Source organism: Cylas formicarius, unplaced genomic scaffold, assembly GCF_029955315.1.
Source record: "Cylas formicarius isolate icCylForm1 unplaced genomic scaffold, icCylForm1.1 PGA_scaffold_10__41_contigs__length_53128322, whole genome shotgun sequence".
Classification (NCBI taxonomy): Eukaryota; Metazoa; Arthropoda; class Insecta; order Coleoptera; family Brentidae; genus Cylas; species Cylas formicarius.
Genome location: NW_026844214.1, coordinates 1,847,079 through 1,869,715, shown reverse-complemented (window position 1 = coordinate 1,869,715; position 22,637 = coordinate 1,847,079). Strand labels below are relative to the sequence as shown.

General features: G+C 35.5%; 1 protein-coding gene across 6 annotated transcripts in view; it reads right to left on the bottom strand.

The window, feature by feature from the left end:
• Positions 1–22,637, bottom strand: part of LOC132708287 (RNA-binding protein Pasilla) — a 114,308-nt gene that overhangs the window by 90,378 nt on the left and 1,293 nt on the right. The window contains exon 2 of one of the 6 annotated variants that reach the window (XM_060680513.1): positions 20,404–20,904. The exons of 1 other annotated variant lie outside the window; for it this stretch is intronic. In XM_060680513.1, coding sequence (XP_060536496.1) covers positions 20,404–20,521 — 118 coding nt within the window. In that variant the 5' untranslated portion in view covers positions 20,522–20,904. Of the gene's footprint in view, positions 1–20,005; positions 20,348–20,403; positions 21,105–22,637 lie in introns of those variants that run through there. 4 more of the 6 variants (XM_060680516.1, XM_060680515.1, XM_060680514.1 and 1 more) reach the window with 4 other exon arrangements.

The following is a 22,637-nucleotide window of genomic DNA, read 5'->3' as shown; positions in this document are numbered from 1 at the left end:
TTTAAGGCTTATTTAATGTCTGACATGGATTTCTTGTTGTAGAAACGTAATATCTGATAAACAATAAATAATAACCAAGAATACTAATTATAGTTTTATTTTTGCAGATTGTTAATCTATTGTTTATTATTATCATTCTTGATTATTATTTATTGTCTATAAGATTACATAAGCCTTAAAAACAACAAAATAGTAAACTAATGGAGACCTATCATCACGTGATTTCAAATACACAGATACAAATTATAGTTTTATTTTTACTGATTGTTAATCTATTGTTTATTATTAACATTCTTGATGATTATTTATTGTTTATCAGATATTACGTTTCTACAACAAGAAATGCACATCAGACATTACACAAGCCTTAAAAAAAAACAAAATAGTTCTCTAATAGAGACCTATCATCATGTGATTTCAAATACACAGATACCAATTATAATTTTAATTTTACTGATTGTTAATCTATTGTTATTGTTATTATTGTTATTTACTGATTTAATAATAATTTAATTTAATAATAATAAAGGCGTATTTATTTATTTATACTGGTTTTAAATAATCGGCAACGCATAAAAGTGTAGTCGGTCCAAACCTAAGGACTCGACGCTAGATCGCATTCCAAGTTTTCCTAACACGAATGAAGCAAGCAATGAAGCACTTAATTCTAATTGAAGCAAATTGCGACAGTTTTGTTTCCGAACCCGGTCGGTGGGGAAGCCAAAAGACGTTTGTCGCCCGGTTATCGACAATTAAATCTACAGTGTGTGCGAAAGATAACGACGTACTAGCTATACGCTGAAAATGAGCGTGCGTTAATTTTAGAATACAAAGCTGCCCGGCTTGGTTGCCAAAACGGATATTGTGTTAATATAATAAACGATTAGGAATGCGAGAAATGCTGCAATCCGCAACGCGCTGCGGGATCTTTTGTGTAGGTCGAATTATTAGAAAAGAAGTAGAGTGACGTCATCGCTTCCTTCCCGAAAATCGATTGCTTCGCTTTCTTGTTTTCAGTTTGCAAAGGAATGCAGGATTAGTCTTAATTAGATGGAAACGGAACAATTAAGCGGATCCATGAGAGAACAGTGACGTAATAAATCGGCTGGAATTATGTCAAAATTAAGAAAGGCACAATGATTTGTTTTCACAATTTATTTTGCTTTCACAAAATATTTTTTTAAATTTAAAAGTGTCTTCTTCATATGCTATTATATTATCATGGTTTTGTGTTAGTTTAAAATTAGTTCCTGTTCCTGCAATATTGTAGTTTTATTTTCAGGCTGCCATAAAAATAAAGCAAGTGCTGAAGAGTGCAACTTTTTTATCATATTCCTTCGAAAACAATGATTGATATATCACATACAAAAAATAAAAATATGTAGAGCTTTCCTGCATCATATTGAGTTTCCAATCACCAAAGCACGCCACATAAATCCGTGACGTCCACTTATTATGTGCATGTTTACGGAATGAAATTCTTTTCTGCTGACATAGCATCATCATCACACCGCATTTTCATAAGGTGCGATGATTGCTATATGAGTCCATGAACTCATCTTTTTCCATAAAAATTCTTTTAATTTGAGCATTTCCTTGTTCAGTTTGGAGAAAACAGATCCAATTATTAGACAGTTGTTACGCAATCAGTTCTTGTTTGCTTTGGAATTCTTGAATTGCTATTATTATTTTCCATGTATGGCAGCAATTCGTTAAATAAATTGAGAACTTAACCGAAACAATTCAATGAATCTCTCTCTTGCAGATTAAATGGATCACTTCAATCTCTCATTACTTTTTTGCAATTTTTAGATTTGAGATCCGTCGATTCTCCTCCTTACGCAATAAAACAGGATAGATTCAGCTAATTCCAGAGCCATGGACCACAAAAACTAACTCATCCGTCATTTCGATTTGAATTAAAATCTAATCAAACTAGATTTTTTTTTTTGCTTTATGTTGGTTTCCATAAAAAAATCATTTTCTCCGGTCGGCCAAATTCTTTAACCAACTTTTACTTCGAGCGTTTTTTCGATTATAAACAGGGTTTTTGAAATAGGAATAAAAATGCAAAGACAACCCTGAAAATTGTCCTTTTCAGAGTAAATCATTAGCCGTAAAACAAAATTAGTAAAAAATATATGAAATTGGTTTAAACAGTATTATAGGCCACGTCAAGGGCTACAATTTCTCTATTAACGATTTTCGAAATCGCTATTCCTCGCACTCCATCGAACATCATTTACTATTACGACGTACTGGCATGGTTTCAGAAAACAAGTATTTTCTCGAAAACCAGTCACCCTATTGAAACTGTGGGTAAAGTATTGGCGATAAATGAAAAACTGTTAAAGATGAGATAATTATCTTTTGAACAGTATCGTTAATTGTGTGGAGAGAGAGTTTCAAGTTTCGCCTATACATCGATTACATCGATTTTGCGAAGGTTCCATAGTGATCCGCAGGAGCACGATAGAAAAACGATGGGTCCCTCTAGGACAAGAAGCCGCTTTTTCGAAATTCGAAGCCGCGTAGCCTAGCGACGAGGTTGCGCAAGCAATCTTGTTACTTTCGAAAATCGATGAAATCGAATTTTTCGAAAGTATCTGCGCTCGTATAAAAATTTTATATCTCGGTAACGGTATAACGGTGACACTGCATGCGACCAATGTCATAGTTTTCGCTGCAAATGATAAAAAGTTCATTTTCGATTTATACCAGGTGTAATAAAAAAAGCGTGGGGAGGATACTAGCAACCGAAACATATAGCAGTTGACATTAGAAGCTTTCCCCAATATTTTCTTTTTTTGGTTTACTTCATTGTCTCTGTTATTCAGGAAGATACACCTTTTAATAGCGTCATATGTTTGTGTAGACTTTATTATTATCGTTGGTAAATGTAGGCTCTGAAATTTTTTTGACATTTTAAGCGAGTTATCAACAGATGTGTTTTAAATTTACAAACCAATACGTGTAAAATCAATGAACGCCGATTATTATCTAGAATACATTGTAATTGAACATGTTATGGCATTTCTTCCTTTTTTGGGAATTATTGTAATTACCTTATTAAAAAAAGGAACTCGTCAATTTTGTTTTCATCTATCAAAGCGAGCAGAAATTGTACAGATAACAAATAATGCATTCGATATTGATCCTTCGTTTGAAATGTCGGAAAAATTCGATAGCACATACACGAAAGCAGTTAACAATGAATGTTTTGAATCATAAAATTTATAAAACGGGTGATAAACTCGATATTTCAAATTAACACCCTATCAGCCTAGTGCGTATTACATGTAAAATTCTTGAACGCCTTATAGGCAGATCAGTCATATCAAATGCATTGACATGCTTGAATCACTGGACATTATCTCTTGAGTCAGGTGATCCGGTGGATATTATTTACCTCGACGAAAAGGTCGGAGTCGGGGGTAAACTGCCACAAAACGTGCCTAGTGGTGTTCTCCAGGGATCGGTGCCGGGACCAGTGCTATTCTTAATGTATACCGTGGATTTGCTCTCCAGCATTGATTCTCATGTGAGCGCTTATGCTTATGACACTAAATTATTGGAAAATTCTTCAACACATGCGGTTGTACTGCAGAGAGACTATTTCCAAGTGGTGTTCTAACTTTGTGTCAAGTGTCGATTCTCAGCAAAGCAAACTGCGCGTTATTTTTGTTAGAAAAGACTTTTTACCATTTACATTCGCCCCATCCTGGAGTTTGCTTCCCCAGTCTGGAACCCTCGGCTATTGCGAGACTGTGATGTTCTGGAAAGAGTGCAACGAGCCGCTACGCGCTGGCCACTTCAACCGTCTCAAAATACTTAGTCTGTCAACATTAAGTCAGCGTCGGCTGCGTGGGGATCTCATGCGCAAGACCCATTTCCATCTGACGTACCCTTTGCGATCTTAAGCAATGATGAACGTCTACGTGGTCGTCCATTTAAAATAGGAAAGGAACAATCAGGACTTCACATCGCCTGAATTTTATAAGTAACAGGACTTTCGATTATTGGAACAGTTTACCCCCAGATGTTGGCTGTGCGCCGAACTTGTCTGTATTTTAACGTCCCTTGGACAGTGTATTATTTCACAGCAATAACCAAATATTTATTATATATATATATATATATATATATATATATATATATATATATATATATATATATATATATATATATATATATATATATATATATATATATATATATATATATATATATATATATATATATATATATATATATATAACTTTTTCAAATTGGTTCATAAATTCAGAAAAAAAATGCAGTGTGGCAAATTCATGATGTAGGGTTTAACAGCTTTGAACTTGAACTCTGTAGTTTCCAAAAAGATGGCTATTGTAGGTGAGTACTCAATTATTTTCAATCACAACTACTTGTTCCGGGCATTTACTTTATCCCAATTTTTCAATATTCTCTTTTAATAGGAGTAAGAATAATAACGTCACAATTAAATTCAACTTCTATATTGTTCCAACGAAATATACAAACGACGATAATGATATTCTATTTGAAATGTTTAAATAATAACATACCTTTCTGATTCGTAGATACGATTGTGCCGAACAAATAAATCTTATCAGCCATTAATAACGCAAACACTTGCGCAAAGATTGTCAAGTTATGCATGCATGTTTTATGGTCTATGTCTCAGAAATTTGATTTTTTTTTTACATTTTTTTTCTATTCAATGATCAAAATGTTTAGAAAAAAACATGTTCCTAGTTGATAGTTTGATTATAGTAGCAGTTTCGGTTAGTAATCGATGAGATATAGAGCTTTCACGTATCATTTGCATCATACCTAATACAAAGTCATCCGCAAGTAACAAAAACAAAAGTGGAAAAAAAAGAAATGTTCGTGTTTTTTGTGGACCTTTTTTTGCCTATAAAATGTAATATTCATTAAATGCATTTTAGTTATTTATAAAGCAACTTCAAATACGTACTGCGTGTCGAAACTAATATCTAATAACAATGCAAAATAAAGAAAACAATTGATAAATAAATTACATTATGTATGATGATTACGATGTAAAATGTCGACAATTATTAATGAAAATTTGGACAGCGAGACGGATCCCAAAACCTAATTACGCCAAAAATTTTCGACGAAAATTGACAAAACAAGCGCACGACGCTGTAGAATTCGTTATTACTTTAGTAGCGTTTCTTCGACGTCACGACGTGTCAACACTTGTAATTTTTATCGAAATAATAAAAGTAGGCCGCGCTCATCAATCGATTACCCAACTCGGTATATTTTTTCAACGCCCGCAATGCGATACACTTTCGAAATATCGTCATTTCACTTTTACTAGCCGTTCCGGTGCAAAATATAATTTCGTTAGCGTTTAAAAGGTCAATGGAATATCTCCGGCGCGGTTTTTAATTTGCCAAAACCGTCAACGAATAATGAATAACGAAACCGATTCTTGGTCACGTGATCGCAGAGGCAGACGTAGATATACAAGGTGGGTCCATTTTAAAAAGAAAAGTTCGTCATATGAACATATATTTCTTTAATATCTGTAATACGACTTTTTTTAAATACACCATTTACGGGAATACGGAATTTCGCCTGTCTATTTTGACAGACATCGATGGTACGCCCCTTATTTCTCTTAAAATAAATATCATTTTTATAATCTCCGATCATTTCTAAAGAAATTTAATTTCTCGATTGAAATAAAAACCTGCTCTCTGCATTGCCATAACAATCTCGTTAATATGACAGCGTGCAGAGAAATTATAAAAAATATATCTATCTAAAACAAAATATATAGTCTTTAACTACTAACTAGTGTCCTTCAGAAAAAAAAATAGAAGGCCGTTCTTTTTACTTTTGCAGTTTTAATGAAATAAAATAACATCCTAACAACAAGATACATAATAAAAAACTACTTACTATTAACAATATAATAATAATAATAATATAATATTAACAACTAAGCTATGAATTTTATTAGTCACTAATATTTTGGGGTAACACTCCTGTGTGTGTGAATAAGGAAATCTTTTTACTTACATTTTTAATACAAAATAATTTTTGCCACATTTCATTTTATTTATTTTTTTTAAATATAATTAAATATAAATTAATAATATAAAATAATAATAAACTCAAAAATATGTATTTAAAACTTCATTAGTACCAAAAATTTTTTATTTCAATTTTAATTTTCTTTTACCAAAATAAATTAATTATATATAAAAACATTATATTGAACACTTTAGTCACGAGCGGAGCGAGTGTCTAAAAACACATACCAAATATCTTACGAAAAAGGAAATCTTTTTACTTACATTTTTAATACAAAATAATTTTTGCCACATTTCATTTTATTTATTTTTTTTAAATATAATTAAATATAAATTAATAATATAAAATAATAATAAACTCAAAAATATGTATTTAAAACTTCATTAGTACCAAAAATTTTTTATTTCAATTTTAATTTTCTTTTACTAAAAGAAATTAATTATATATAAAAACATTATATTGAACACTTTAGTCACGAGCGGAGCGCAGCGGAGCGAGTGTCTAAAAACACATACCAAATATCTTACGAAAAAGGAAATCTTTTTACTTACATTTTTAATACAAAATAATTTTGGTCACATTTCATTTTATTTATTTTTTTAAATATAATTAAATATAAATTAATAATATATAATAATAATAAACTCAAAAATAAAATTTAAAAAAATTTATTTGCTACTGCAAATAAATGCTTGCCATTTTCTAGTAACTTTCTTTCTACAAATATTAAGTTTTTCAAAGGGTGGAACTCTTTCATCTTTTTGATATAGGACAATGTCACTAACAACAAAACAATTTCTCTTTTAAGAGAAACTAGACAAAAAGGATAGTAGTACAAGTAAAGTAAAACTAAGTGTTTCTATGTAATGACTTTTGATTTACATGTTTGACTGCAAATTTCATCACAAGAAACGCCGATGCATTAAAAGATTATGGATGGCTAAGAGGAAGGAGATACCTTGCTTGTCAAAATGTAATGGTAGTGCAAGTTATCGATCCAGGTGGAACGCCCATTCGATTTTGGTCGCCTCAATCACTTTGACAGCAATAAACCTGACAAGTTTTAAAGAAACAAACTAACCAACAAAAAATCCGAGAGTCTATAGAAATCTATCTTCAATCTTAACCGCGACTCAGGTCCCTACCTGTCACCAATGTGGGAATCAGTTATCCGAGACGGTGTTTCATTTTGTTTTTTCATGTTCATTTAGCTCCACCCCCTCAAACAATATATAAGCAGGTACAGAGTAAAATGCGAATCAGTTTCAGTCAAGCTCCGAAGAAGCCAACAGGATGGTTGGCGAAACGTGAGCAAGTTTGACTCAACAAAAACTGACGCAGGAGGAATCCAGAAGTTTTGTAAAAAGTAAAAAGGTTAATTAATGTTCTCACTTTTTATATGTATTTATAGCAGCAATATGATCCGGAAGCTAGTATATATAGACTCGGTCAAAAATAATTACTTGTACTTTGACCAGTTGTCTTTAAATATGTCGTGATATAAGTCGACCTTCCCCTGGTTTTGCATATTATTTTAATAACCCGTTTTTGTGGTATCTCTATGTTGTGCAATTCCGTAAGATAGGTGTGACTATGCAGTACATAAGCTTTTAAGTTGTGAAGAGGTTAGAAAATCACGCGGCAAAGTACACCCCCGCCCCCAAAAATAAAAAAAACAGTATCCATAAATGAAAAAGGTCCAGCTTATAACCATTTCAGAGGTCCAATACGCTGTCAAGAGGGTAAAGAGCGGAAAAGCACTGGACCCAGACGACATACCAGTGGAATTACTGAAATTCATGGTGGAAGATTGCCTCAGAAGACTCACACCATTCATGAATAAAATTTACAATACTGGAATTAGTCCAGATCAATGAATGTCAGCCTAACAAAAAAGTCCAATGCACAATCCTGTGAAGATTTTAGGATAGTTAGTCTCTAATGAATAATGAATGATTTGGGTCTCGTAACAGCCTCGGAACAAGTGAGGCATTCTTTGCAGTCCCCTTTCAAAGAGACGTTAACTGCGACGTATGCGCATGTTTTGTGGACTACACTAAGGCATTCGATAGGTTTTTAACGCATTAGAATGATGGAATCTCTGAAGCGAATAGGAATTCACACCAAGGACATGCGAATTATCAGCAACTTGTACTGGGGACAGAAGGCAGTCGTGCCTATAGAGCAAAAAAAATACTCCGAACCTGTAGAAATTCGTCGGGGAGTAAGATAGGATTGTGTACTGTCGCCTCTGCTATTCAACCTCCACTCTGAAGATATATTTAGGAGAGCGTTGGATAGAATTCGAAGGGGAATAAAGATAAATTGAGAAATTATGAGCAACGTCCGTTACGTCGACGACGCTGTTTTGATAGTTGTCTGGAGAGAAACTACAAGAACTAGTGAGGTCCTGAAGATAGATACCTTGGACTGATCACACAACAAATTATGAAGTCCTGGACAGAATGAGATGCCAGCCACATCTCTTACTCACAATTAAAAAACGTAAACTTGAATATCGCTTAATACAAAACATCATGCAGGGCAAAGTAGAACGAAAAAAATAGGCCCGGGTAGAAGGAAAATCTCCTGGCTGGTAAAACTTCGCAAATGTTATAGCGCCACCTCCACGTCCAGATGTGCTGCCAATAAACTTCGGATTACGATGATGATCGCCAACATCCGAAACGGATAAGGCATGAGAAGAAGAAGATGAAAGTACCCCTGATATTTTTAACATCCGGTATGTCTCATTCGAGATGACGGCAATTAATTATTCCCAGATCTTTTACGGGCCCAGCCTTAAATGATAATAGGGAATGACAGCGGCCCAAGTACAGTGCCCTGCGGTATGCCGCAGATAACCATCTTCGCACCGCTGGCAGACCCTTCTGCAACAACGTACTCAGTTTTGTTGGCGAGATAGCTTTTTATTGAATTGTAATTATATTTTATCCATAAGTCTAGAGAGAGAAACGGTATCAAATGCCTTGAAGAGATCCAAAAATACGGATCTACTAGGCTGTTTGGAATCTAATGTTTCGTAATTCGTAAAAATCGTGAAACCTTAGTACGTCACATTCAAAACGGGTTAAGAGTTTTCTAAAGTGTCCAGTTTGACCAACCTGCAAAGCTAAGCGACTTAATTACATCCTACTGCGCTCATTTACCATTTTTCGGACAATTCGCCTTATGTAGGTCAATCGCCGTCAGAAACTATTATATCTGAACGGAAAAACTTTTTTCTTTTCACTCTCCGTCGAGGTCGTTCCGGCTAAAGTGCAATAGCGAAGAACATTCAAAACTTGAAAACTAGTATTCGACAACATATGCAGTAATTTTAATTGATCATTTTATACGGGGTGTTTCACGGCGAACGGGACGTCGTCACTTCCTCGAAAAAGTTGGCAACATTGTGCAAAGCTTATATTCTGTTTTTAACATGACTTCTTAACAATGCTCGAAAACGAATGTTAAGGGGCTAATTCCCAGTTTCATATCACAATAATTTAAATATTATACCCGGTTTTTAATTTTGTCGGCCAATTAAGCCGAAACGGTAAGTCGGAGACCCGTACTATAATTGAAGTTGCTATTAAGGTGGCTATTCGAAAATCCAATAAAATACATGGCGTGAAACGTGGCAACACCACGTATTTTATGAAAATATTTTAAATTTGATCATTGCCTAAAGAAAAGCATTATTTTCGAAAAAATAATAGATATTAAAGTTAATAAGCAACAATGATGGTTTAAACATAACCGGAATTCTGAAGATGTTCGCTCATAAGTTCGAAACAGTGCATCCACAGACCTATAATGGTATATATCATTAAATTTGTCTGTGTAAGGACTATCCAAAAATGCAAAAAAATGTAGGGTGTTCTATTTTAAAAAATGTAACTTTGTTTTACCACCGTGAATAAAAAAAAGGTCATTTTAATAGAAACAACTTTTGTATTTAATTTTTCTTGTAACTAACCGAGATGAGATATAGGCCTCTCTTAAACGGGCCACCTTGTACACTGTGTCCCACTTGCTTAATTTTTAAAATACAGGGTGATTTTTTAAATTTGAAGTTTTGGAGCACCCCTCGTATCTCGAGTGCAAAAAATGCAAATATTAAAAAAAAATTGTTTCTTGTCGTCTTGGTTTACCTTTTTTAATAATACGTAGGTAATAAACTATGTAAAATGTTACAAATAAAATGTTAATATTAAACTAAGTTGCTTCATGCAAATTATAAAAGTTATTGTGTTATTATTGTCATGAAAGAATAAGACAGATAAATTAGATACGTAATAAATCATTTTTCCAAGGCCTACCGCAATATTAAAAATTAAAAAAATATAGTTTTGTGAGGTCATTTTAACGAATAACGCCGTACTGTTATACACCTTTGAGATGCTCATACCATGCGGAATCAAATTTAGCTATAAAGTATATTTTTTGTTTTTAGAAAAAAAAAACTGACCAAGGGATTGAATTCTACATAATAATATACATCAGACGCCCTTTTCACCATTTTCATAGAATATCCGATGTACGAGGCGTACCTCAAAACTTCCAAATTCACCCTGCATTTTAAAAACTAAGCAAGTCATGAAAATTTTGTTAACGTCATTTTTTGTTTCAACAACGAGCATACTCCTCAGTCACTACCGAAATGGGACACATCGAAATTGATTCTATATCATACACAGTTGATCAAAACTGACGATTTGCCTACAAAATACAAAAATAATAAAAAAGTATCTCTTTTAATGAAACGCCCTGTATATTATCACATATTTTAAGAGGAAATTAAAATGTATCATCGGCAAAATTTTTAGAAGAGGGTATTTCAATCAATTTGATTTAAATGCATTTTCCTCGTTAAGAGATGAAAAAGGGAATTTTTTTAAATTTATCATCATCATCATCACTCAATGTTGCAAAATATCTTCAAATGTTAAGAACGGGGGCAAATGATTTTCTCGAGAATCCTAGCCTTCAGGAACTTCGGATCCCTTGGTACTAACTAGATGGGGCACCACCTCATTGCACTAAAAAGGTGTCACAAGAATTATAACGATTTTTTCATGACCATTGGTTTTGACGTTTGAGACCGTGGGATTGGCCGGCAAGGTCGCCACGCCATTAGATCAAAAATCGGTACGCTTCAATAGATTTTTAAGTGTTTGCAATGGTGAACACTTCGAATACCTAATGTAAAAATTGGATTCCTTTTTCCGTGTGCAATTTTAATTTAAGTACATAATAATTCTAGAGCAAAATAGGCCAATAGAAGAAATGTGGTTCGACACTTCAGTCACAGTAAAAGAAAAATGAACTAGGTGACGACAGTAGCGATAGTGCGGCTTTTTGAAGTGATTGATACTTTATTATTATTATATTTAATATTTTGTATATTAATAATGACACTATATAGAAATGTAATGAAATAGAACATAACAAACAAATTCATTAAAACAGCATTAGAATACTGGTTTCTTTTCATTTTGAACCGAGTAAATCTTTATTGAACTGTCAAAAACAACAACAAATTATTTAACATAAGACGGATATTTCATGGCCACCTAAAAGATGAATTATGTCAAGTTTTCAGAAAAAGTGAAAAAAAATAATTAAATTTGAATGTTGATGCTACTTTTTCGAACAGACTGAACTAAATTATCAGAAGAATCCAGCGACCGTGAAACACCCTATATATTCGTCGCATATCATTGCCCGCTGGCTTGAAACCTCATCGATAGATAAGACAGAAACAAATTATTTACGAATAATTAGTCAAAAATGGGTTATCATGTTGGAATGCGCGTTGTCCTAATTTCCTGTCCGACTCAAAACAAGCGGTTCTAACGTCCCATTAGGGAGTTATAATACTTCGCTATCTGAACGGTTTTTAAGAAATTATTTCCCCTATTTTTTGTTCGATAGGTCAGTGTAGAGAGTTGAAACTTTGGCTATAATTTAGGCAGGTTTCATGCATTAGTTTTATGTAGACCAGTTCACTCTGTACTAGACAGAGACCCTCAAAATGTACGGTTATACTAGTAGAAACAAAAAAAACGACTTTTTTGTTTCTTCAGAAAATGTTAAAAAAGAAAGTTTATGGTGGTAATCGTTAATAAAATTGGTTTTGTAATTTGCCTCGTAAAGTAGGTACTTAATTAAGACAAGTTTCAGTGTAAACTCTAGAAAGAGTCGAAACGACAAACTAATTGCTCAATAATCGAAGTTTAAGAATCAAGAACTTTAGGGAAATCAAGACGGGACGACTCCAAATCGGACTAATATTAACACAAGTGCTGAACTAAAATGTTGATACTTATGTATATCTTAATAGAATTTATTAATACCTATATAATTGCAACTGATTCACAACGTGTTTTGCTGCCACCCGAGTTAAGACGTATGTTGAATACTAATTGTCAACCTAAAATTTTCGAAAGTTTCGTAATATTTGCCAAAAAATTGAACTGAGGTGCCTTTTACTTGATGAAAATCCATTTAACAAAATAAATAAGAACTAAAAGTTCAGATTTTCACGAAATTATATATTTTCACATGAGAATTGTTTCGACAACAAGGTTTCTTTATCAAATGTAATATTTACAAACTACTTGCTACTATAGACAAGGGGGTACCCAAAAAAAACCGGAATCATTTTTTATAAACTATAAATAAAAAAGATTAGAATAGCAAAAAACGAATGGCTCAAACAGGAATGCCTTGAGATAGAACAACTACAAAACCAGCACGACGATTTCAATCTGCACAAAAAGCTGAAGGAGACTGCTGGCATATATAAAAAAATGAGACCAAATATAACAGTTGATAATAATAACCATATAGCCCTCGATACCAATGAGCAAATCAATGTTTGGGAAAAGTATATAGAAGAACTTTTTGACGATGAAAGACCCCCAGTTAGTATTGATAACACCCTAACTGGTATATCGATTACTAAAGACGAGATTGAAAAAGCTATACGTAACTCAAAAAACAACAAAGCGGCTGGCCCAGACGAAATTCCTTCAGAGATGCTTAAACTACTCGATGAAAGAGGCATCACAGGACTACATAAAATATTTAACACTATCTATGAGACAGGTCATTATCCCAAACAGTGGCTGTCCTCTACTTTTATCCCCCTGCCTAAGAAGACCAATGCAAAAAAATGTGAAGATTACAGGCTTATTAGCCTGATGAGCCATACCTTAAAAATATTTCTTAAAATCATACATCAAAGAATATACAAGAAATGTGAGAGAGACATGAGCGACTCACAATTTGGGTTCAGGCAGGGGCTAGGTACAAGAGAGGCGATAGTCGCAACACAAGTACTTGTCCAGAACTGCTACGACCAGAGAAAGGATGTCTGTCTATGTTTCATAGATTATGAAAAAGCTTTTGATCGCGTAAAACACTACAAGTTAGTCCAACTTCTTAAAGGGCTTGATATAGACCAAAAAGACATCCGTTGCATAGAGAACTTGTACTGGAATCAAACGGCACAAATAAAACTGGACAATACTATGTCGAACACTATACAGATTAGGAGAGGAGTGCGATAGGGATGTGTGCTGTCTCCACTCTTGTTCAATTTATATTCGGAGGCGATTTTCCAGGAGGCTTTAGAAGACGTGGAAATGGGAATCAAGGTTAATGGGGTTTGGATTAATAATATTCGTTATGCGGACGACACGGTCCTAATCGCTGACAATATACACGACCTACAACAACTGGTCAATAAGGTAGGAGAACAGAGCAAATCAATGGGCTTAAATATTAATACCAAAAAAACAAAATTCATGATCATATCCACGTTTCAAAACTCTACCATAACATTTAACGCTAGACCCATAGAAAGAGTGGACAAATTCAAATACTTGGGTACCTGGCTTTTCGAAGACTGGACATCGGACAACGAAATAAAATACCGTATAGAACAGGCCCGACAAGCTTTCTTGAGGTTCAGAAGAGTGCTAACCTGCTCCGATTTTGACCTTGACCTAAGAATGAGATTCGTGAAATGCTACGTTTGGTCGGTGCTCCTTTACGGCATGGAGGGGTGGACACTGAAGACAACTACAATAAACAAATTAGAGGCCTTTGAGATGTGGCTACACCGCAGAACTCTCAAGATACCCTGGACGGCTAGATTGACCAACGATGAAATTCTAAGACGTGTTAACAAACCACGTGAACTTTTTGAATCAATTAAGAAGAAGAAAACGGCATATCTGGGGCATATCATGCGAAACAAAAAATATCAATTTTTACAACTGTTGATTGAAGGCAAGATCGAAGGCAGGAGGGGGATCGGAAGAAAAAAAAAAAATGTCGTGGCTTCGAAACATCAGACAGTGGACTGGCCTGCATGATGTACAGACGTTGATACATATCGCAAGAAACAGAGAAGCAATGGAAAATGTTATCGCAAACATCCATTAATGGATACGCATTGGAAGAAGAAGAAGATAAATTGTTTTGAAAATCACAGAACGACCTTATCCCCTTGAAAATACTCTCCATTACAACTAATACATTGTCCCAGCGGTGCTTCCACTGTTCGGAACATTTTTTATATTCATCTTTGGCTATAGCCGACAGCTCATCCCTCGTTTTTTTCTTGACCTCTTCAATGTTGTCAAATCACTGTCCTTTCATACGTGGAAATAAGAAGAAGTCACACGGAGCGAGATCAGGCGAGTAAGGTGCATGGGGCATAGGAACCATGCCATTTTTAGCCAAAAACTGCTTAACAGAAATGGCTGTGTGTGCAGGTGCATTATCCTGGTGAAAGAACCGGTCTCCTGTCCGCCACAAATCGGGTCTTTTTTGTCGAATACTGTTGCGCAATCTTCTTAAAATTTCCAGATAAAAAGCTTGATTAATGGTCTCACCTGGTGGAACGAACCCTACATTAACTACGCCGTTGATGTCGAAAATGCAAATCAGCATCGTTTTGATTTTTGATTTGACCTGACGACATTTTTTTGGACGGGGAGACAGTGACGTCTCCCATTGGCTGGACTGTTGCTTCGTTTCTGGATCGTAACCATACCACCATGACTCGTCACCAGTAATGATCTTTGAAAGAAAATCTGGATCCGTTTCAAGCTGTTGATTCAAAGCACGACATGTTTCAACTCGATGTTCTTTTTCCATGTCAGTCAGAACACGAGGAACAAACTTGACAGCAACTCTTTTCATTCCCAAATCTTCGGTTAAAATTCGCTGAACCGTGCTCCAAGACAACCCACTAATCTTTGATAATTGTTCAATTGTCTGTCGACGGTCTGTGAGCACAAACTCTCGAATGTTTTCAATATTTTCGTCGATTCGAGTAGTTGATGGACGTCCAGAGCAAGGTCGGTCATCAATTGACTCGTCGCCATTTTTGAAGCCAACAAACCACTGGTACACTTGAGTTTTTCCCATCGCATCGTCTAAGCTGTTTTTAACATTAAAACAGTTTCAGCAGCACTTTTACCGAGCAGAAAACAAAATTTCACAGCTGCACGTTGTTCTTTTAAACTTGCCATCGAAAAAAACGAAATAACAAAAAAAGAGCGTTAACAAAAAATGGCACTGCAAGTGAACAAAACAAGTTACGGAGGTGGCGTTGAACTCGCAATAAGTTGTACCATCCACAACTTAGCGTATACCGAAAAATGACAATAAAACCTTAATTAATCTTGTGAGAATTTAAATTTAATAATGGAGAAGTATCTAAATCTAATCTATATTAGGTTTCGGATAAATAGAGTTTACTTTTGTCTGGATTTGTTTTTTATTTATAATTTTGTCGATAATGGACGGATTGTAGTCGTTGTTCAGTGCAATTTGTTTAATGAGTTCAGTTCTTTGTTGTAATTTTCTGTTGAAAGTGGCGTATTAAGAAATCTGTGTATAAAAGAGTGAAATGCAGCCATTTTGTGTGTATAAGGGTGATTTGAGCTGGCGGCCACAGGCATACATAACAGCTTAAATCACCCACACCGAAAATTACAACAAAGAACTTAATATCATTTAACAAATTGCTCTGAACAACAGCTGCAATCCGTCCATTATCGACAAAATTTTAAATAAAAAACAAATCCAGACAACAGAACACGAACAATTAAAAACAATTACATGCATAGGAGAACCCAGTGCAAAAAGTTTCAAAACATTTGTCAAAATGTGGTTTAAAAATAGCTTTCAGAAGTAACAAAATAGGAAAATTTTTGAAAAACAATAAAACGAAATGACCAAAATCTCAAAAATCAGGTGTCTACAGGTTGAAATGCGGATCATGTCCTGAAATTTATATTGGCCAAACAGGTAGATCCTTCAAGAAACGCATTAACGAACACAAAAAAGTGTTTAAAAGCAATAGTCTACATTCTAATTATGCTACACACTTAAACACAGCAAAACACATTTTTAACGACAATTTTGCAATTTTACATACAGCTAGAAAAAGTAGAAAATTAAATTTATTGGAAGCCATGGAGATTAACAAAATGAGACAGTCAAATGTATAACGATCAATTAGATTTAAATACCTAAACTTAAATTCTCACAACATTATTAATTTTTCGGTATATATAGTAGCAGGTAGTTTGTAAATATTACATTTGATAAACATTTGATAAAGACACGGTGTTTTCGAAACAATTGTCATGTGAATATATATAATTTCGTGAAAATATGAACTTTTAGTTCTTATTTATTTTGTTTAATATTTACCCTATAAGCTTCTAAACGTTATTTATACCTACCAAACACTTTATTTTGATATTGTAATGGGTGTTCAAATCTCTAGTTATTTTAGCACAACCACAATTTCAAAGGTTTAGTACATTTTTTCAATCAATGTTTTCGTTTTTGGACAATATATTATAAACTATAGTTAACCAAAGTAATTTTATTTGTAAAGCTGGCGACCGCGATCAAATGTCTATACCGCAATTGCTTCCAACGGAAACTTACCTTTAGATATTCTATGGTAATCTCCAAAATAATGGCGTTTTGATGTTTTGCACGACCTTTCGGAAAAACCATTTAATTAACGCGCGGTTACTTTGTCAACGTTTGTTTTAAGCACGTATTGGATAAACATTTCGGTACGATAAAAAGGAAATTACGATTAAGCGATAGGTAAATCGTAAACTGTTTTATTTATTTTTTCCACGAAATCTTCTGAATAATCGCCGTTATTTACTACATATTATCAACGTGCTCTTTCCGGCGATACCCACGCCACTTCTTTTTTGGTCTGTTCTCCGTTCTCTGTCCCCATTAATTGGCCATAATTTCCGAGCGGTTTGATATTTCCCTCCTTTTAAACAGTCAAGACACATAAGTCAACAAAAAATGGTAGCAATCAGACAACGGCGTCCATCTTTTTTCTTCGATTTCCGACTGTTTCTTGGATATCGCTACGAAACACGATAAGTGTCCGTAATTTGAAGCTATCGACTATAAATTTCGCAAGTGAAGAGATGGGGGGACTGGGGGGTCGGGAAGTATTTAAAAAAAATTAAACATTGCGCTTAAAAAATAAATCAATTCCGTTTTTGTGATCGAGAACATCTGCGAGATCAAAAGCTTCTTTTATTCTTCGTAATTTTCCAAAAAGGTACAGGGTGTGGCCGGTATTCGCAAAAAAGTGAAAATTGGGGTCCCCTTATAATGGTAATTGACGATAACTAGAAGGCTGTGCCTTAGTTAGTTTCTTTCACATGATCATATAGTCCATGCGGACAGTTAAAACCTTTGCAATGGTTTCACCTATTGTACAAGGTGTTCAAGATATTCCAAGCTATATTAAGAAATGTAACAAGTGTCTTGAAATTGCAGCTACCGATTTCAAATTTAGCAAAGAGTTAGAAGTCCACAACTACATTAAACTGTTGAAACTGTCGCCATCAAGTATCAAGTATTTTTCAAAAGCTTTTGAAATTTTTTTTGCTTCGTTTTATTTTCAAAAAAAAAATATTTCCTCCAAAACTAAAATCCTATATCCAACAGACGGGGAACATCCAGTGCCAACAAATTTGTTTCAAGAATTTTTTTCGATTATATTACAGGGTTTTTCAATGATTATCAAAATTCGCAAAAAAATCACATACGCTGCTCGAGGTTTAGTCTAGAAGCGATGACGTCACTGACTATTACGGCATAAGGCATACTTTCAGAAAAAAAATATTTTCCCGAAAACTATTTATTCTATTGGAAAAATCATTGGACCAGGAAACGTGGGAGTCCAGGGCTACAACCCCTATTTCCGAAAATTTCTCAATTATGTACAGGGTGTGTCGATTATAGGCAAAAATTTCCTGAAAATTGCCGTATTCGTGGGTTATTATTATTAGCCGAAATGAAAAACTATAAAACGTGGGGTAATTTGGTTTAAGCAGTAACGTAGTAGTATCCTGTGTAGAGAGAGTTTCGTCCATCATACAGAGCGAGATATTTGTAAAAATATCATTGGAAATCGGTATTATTGGTACAAATCTTTATATTTACCAAGGGTTTGTCGTGACTTTGAAGTTCGGCGAGACGCTTTATACAGGGTGTATGCATACTAAAATTACATCGATTTTGCGAAAATCTTGTTTTTAATAGATTAATCATGCTACAAATAAAATAAAATATGAAAAAAAAATTGATCTAAATTTTCAACATAACTTTATTCTAATATATATTTTTGAAAAGCTTAAATGATTTCCAATTCATGTAAAAAATAATACACTTACACCACGCCGCTGGGCGATTCTACGAAAAAAATCCCAGAAGACCGTTTTTTAAACTCTTCAGCAACTCAAAAGGCGACGGATATATGGGGGTGGTTCCAAAATCGATAGTTTCGAATTTCACCCTGTATCTCAACAACCGTGATAATTTTATTGACGGTATCTTTAATTTCACAAAAAAGTAGCGTAAAAACTAAAAGATAACCCAAAAAGGGTTAATAATGTATTATGCAACAAGTGCGGTAAACGGCATTTAATTCACGAGTCAAATGTCCGAAGTGGCTCGGATCCGTGGGAAATGAAACTGACGTGGTAAAGTGGTGCTTCCCGCACACTAGATCGCTGTGTAATTAGGCATTTTATGGACGAGAATAGAAAATAGTATATTATGCAATAAGTGCGGTAAACGGCATTTGACTCACGAGCGAAGCGAGTGTTTAATAAACGAGTGACTTAAAAAGTTTACAGAACATGTTGAATACTATACTTTTTCTACGACCGTTAGTTTGCCAACAACACTGACATGGCCGTCAGAATTGATAAACGTCCAAATTCAAGCTGTGCGGTAAAATCTCCGAAAACATGCGATTGCTCCCAATCCTGAGCGGTAAAATCCCGGAACTGTCCGAAGTGGCTCGGATGCGTGGGAAACGAAACTGACGTGGTAAAGTGACGCTTCCCGCACGCTAGATCGGTGTGTAATTAGGTATTTTATACACGGGACTAGAAAATAGTATTTGTATAAAGAATTTTAAAAAATTGCACGTGCCACGTTTCCAGCTAACCCGGTATACACGCGAATCCGTTCGATTCGCGTCGCCGCCACCGCAAGCGCAAGTCAATATACAAACAAACCGACCGGGTGACCTTGTCACACATCCGCGCGTAGCGAAAAACTTCCATCGCCGCTCGAACTTAATTAGATAAGAAGCGGGCCAAAAAAAAAACAAAAGGCCATTTTCGCATGTTGCACTGGCACAAAATTTCGCTAGACGTAGAGGTTATGTGGTCCGTGTTACGTGATCGCCTCCGTATCGGGACGTGACGTGGCCGGATAGGCGGCTGTGAGAATTAAACGGGGTGGAATTTTGGTGACGCGATGCTAAATAAAAAATAAATAAATAAACGGAACCGGACGACAACCCACGCGGCTTCCACCAAAAAGCCCCCGACTGACTCACCGGCGGCCGGCAACGTACTCATCAAATTCCTGAGGACAAACGAACCGTCCTGTATCATTTAAAACCGGGTAGCGGATGATACTTGCGCCCACACGCGGGTATTTCGCCCAACATATGCGGGACGTCGTCGTGTGTGTGTGTCACGGCCCGCTGCAATATGTTTCGCGAATACCAGCCGCCGCCACGGACCACACGACCAGCTGATCGAGCCCGGCCGACTACGACCGTGCCCGTAGTTGCCGCGTCGCGCCGTTTACACGGCGAGCCATGCGAAAGCGTGCTGAACCGCCCTCGGGCGGTGCGAAACGAACGAAAAGAAGAAAAAACGGGGGGGCAAGCAAAAAATTAATGAATACGGCAAAAATGCAGCAGCGGGAGCGGCGATTCCGCGCGTTTACCTGAGCTGAAATGGGAGCGTTTCGTGTCGCCGTTTTCCGCGTCCCCGTCTAACGGTCGTTTTCTAGAGTCCGCGATTTCAGGCGACGGGCACGTATCCATTCCCGAATCGGCGGCCATCTTACGTTTAGTTCAGCAGTGCATGGGAGCCGAGCGGGAAACCCGAACGGCGGCAACGACGCACTAGCCGTTCACACACACACACAAACTCCCCCACCACCACTCTCGTCGCGCGCTCGATGTTGCCGTAGAGGGCGCACGCGTCGACTGTTTCGCGCGTTGTTTGTTATTCGACACTGCGGACGCACCGCTTTCGATTCATTCGCCGCAAACAACGGAGGACGACTGAGACGATCGAGCTTGATAGCAGCAGCAGCAGCGGGAGAGACCCCCGAAGTGTAAACACGCGCCGCTCTGCTGGCCTAGACCCGCGACGACGACGACGCCGATTAGATAGCGCGAATTGTCGCTCTCTCTCTCTCTCTCTCGCTCTCTGGCCGGGGCTGAAAATGAAAAAACGCGCGATTCCGAATAAATAATTGACGCGAAAACTATGGGCCGTTTCCGATCGCGCGCCTTCAATAATGGATTACGCGTTCGTTAAGACCGGCCGAAGCAAGTGGACTTCATAATATGATAATGCGCCTCGCGGCGTTGCCACGTCGCGCTGATTTCGGAAACTTGTTTTTTTTAAATTAATTTATTTGTCAGTCTATGTAATAAAGTTCTCCAGACGATATTCCGTGTTTACTAACTTTTTCATCGGTGAGATTCCTCGATTATTAGTCCATGCAGTGAAAAATCCATTATTACTTTAAAATGTTTATTATAAACATAGATAGATAGATTTTTATTTGACTGAATTACAATGCATAGTATGTTTACAGCACGTCTAAGTACAAAAGAGAAAAAAAATACAATTATTATACAATACAATACAATTATAACTTTTAAACGGCTTGAGATAGCGATTTGAAATTTGGAAGGGTTAATATACGCCGAATGTCCAATTTTTTGACAATATGTAGTCTTGAACGGAAACGACAGTAACCTATGTTTTTTATTTTTATATTCAGGAGATCATTCTACGTAGAATAAGGCGGTTTTTCTCTCTTCTTTTTGTTTTTTAGATTTTTATTTAATTTTTGAAAGTTGTCTAAGAGGCTGTGACATCATAAATACTATTTACCGGATCACCTGATCATGAGAAAATTCGTAAATGACACTTTTCTTTACTTAATTATCTAATGGCAAATAGCATTTAATGTAATGTACTATTAATTTTTTAGAAAATAGCACCCTAATGGGAACAAAAACGGTACTTTTTTTTGCAACATTTTGACATAAAAATTTTCAAATTCCGTTAAAAAATAAGCTCACAGGAAGGAAAAAAATCAGATAAGTAAATACGTTTTTATAAAAACATAATATTACTTAGGTATTGTACGATCAAAAATATAATGCATTTATTGCTTTGACGTTTTAAGTATTTTACAGTGCAACAGACGTTTATTCCGCATTAAGTAAGTCTTGCCTAGGAATGTTCCGATACCATCAAAGTATCGATATCTACTCATTTCGATACTACTCAAATCTTTTTTCGATACTACTCAAATAAATACTCCTAAAGTATCGATACTTACTCATATCGATACTTTTAGCACTTTATTATTTTTTATTTATTTTAAGGAAACTAACAACGAACGTTGAAATACAATAATTAAAACAAAATTAAGAAGGAAAAGAAAACTTATATTATAGACGTTTGCGTCCCTTTAAGCACGTACTTTAAAACAAAAAATTCCACGATAACATGGCATAATAAGCCGATGATTACAATAAATAAAATTATTCGTAAGCAATCTCTTGTATGTTTGACAATTTATGTTGGTTGACAATGGAAAAAAAATGAAGGGCGGACGTCTTTCTCGCGTTTGGCTCGGGCTCGGTCGAGTGAAGTCGGACGAGTTCGGCTTGACTGGCGCGAGACAACGCGTCACCACAGATCAGATAGAGATTATGTTTGTCTGATGCCATCGGTTTTTTTTTTATTTGATTTGATACCAATTACTTTTGTTTCGATACCGAGTAAGTATCGCAAGATTGATTCGATGCTATAAATACGTGGTATCGAATCAAAAGTATCGGAATATCCCTACTTACAGGTAAGTTTGAAAATAATCATTCTTATCTTGTGTGTCTGTCGATTAACAACATTCTTTTCCTTTTATTTTCG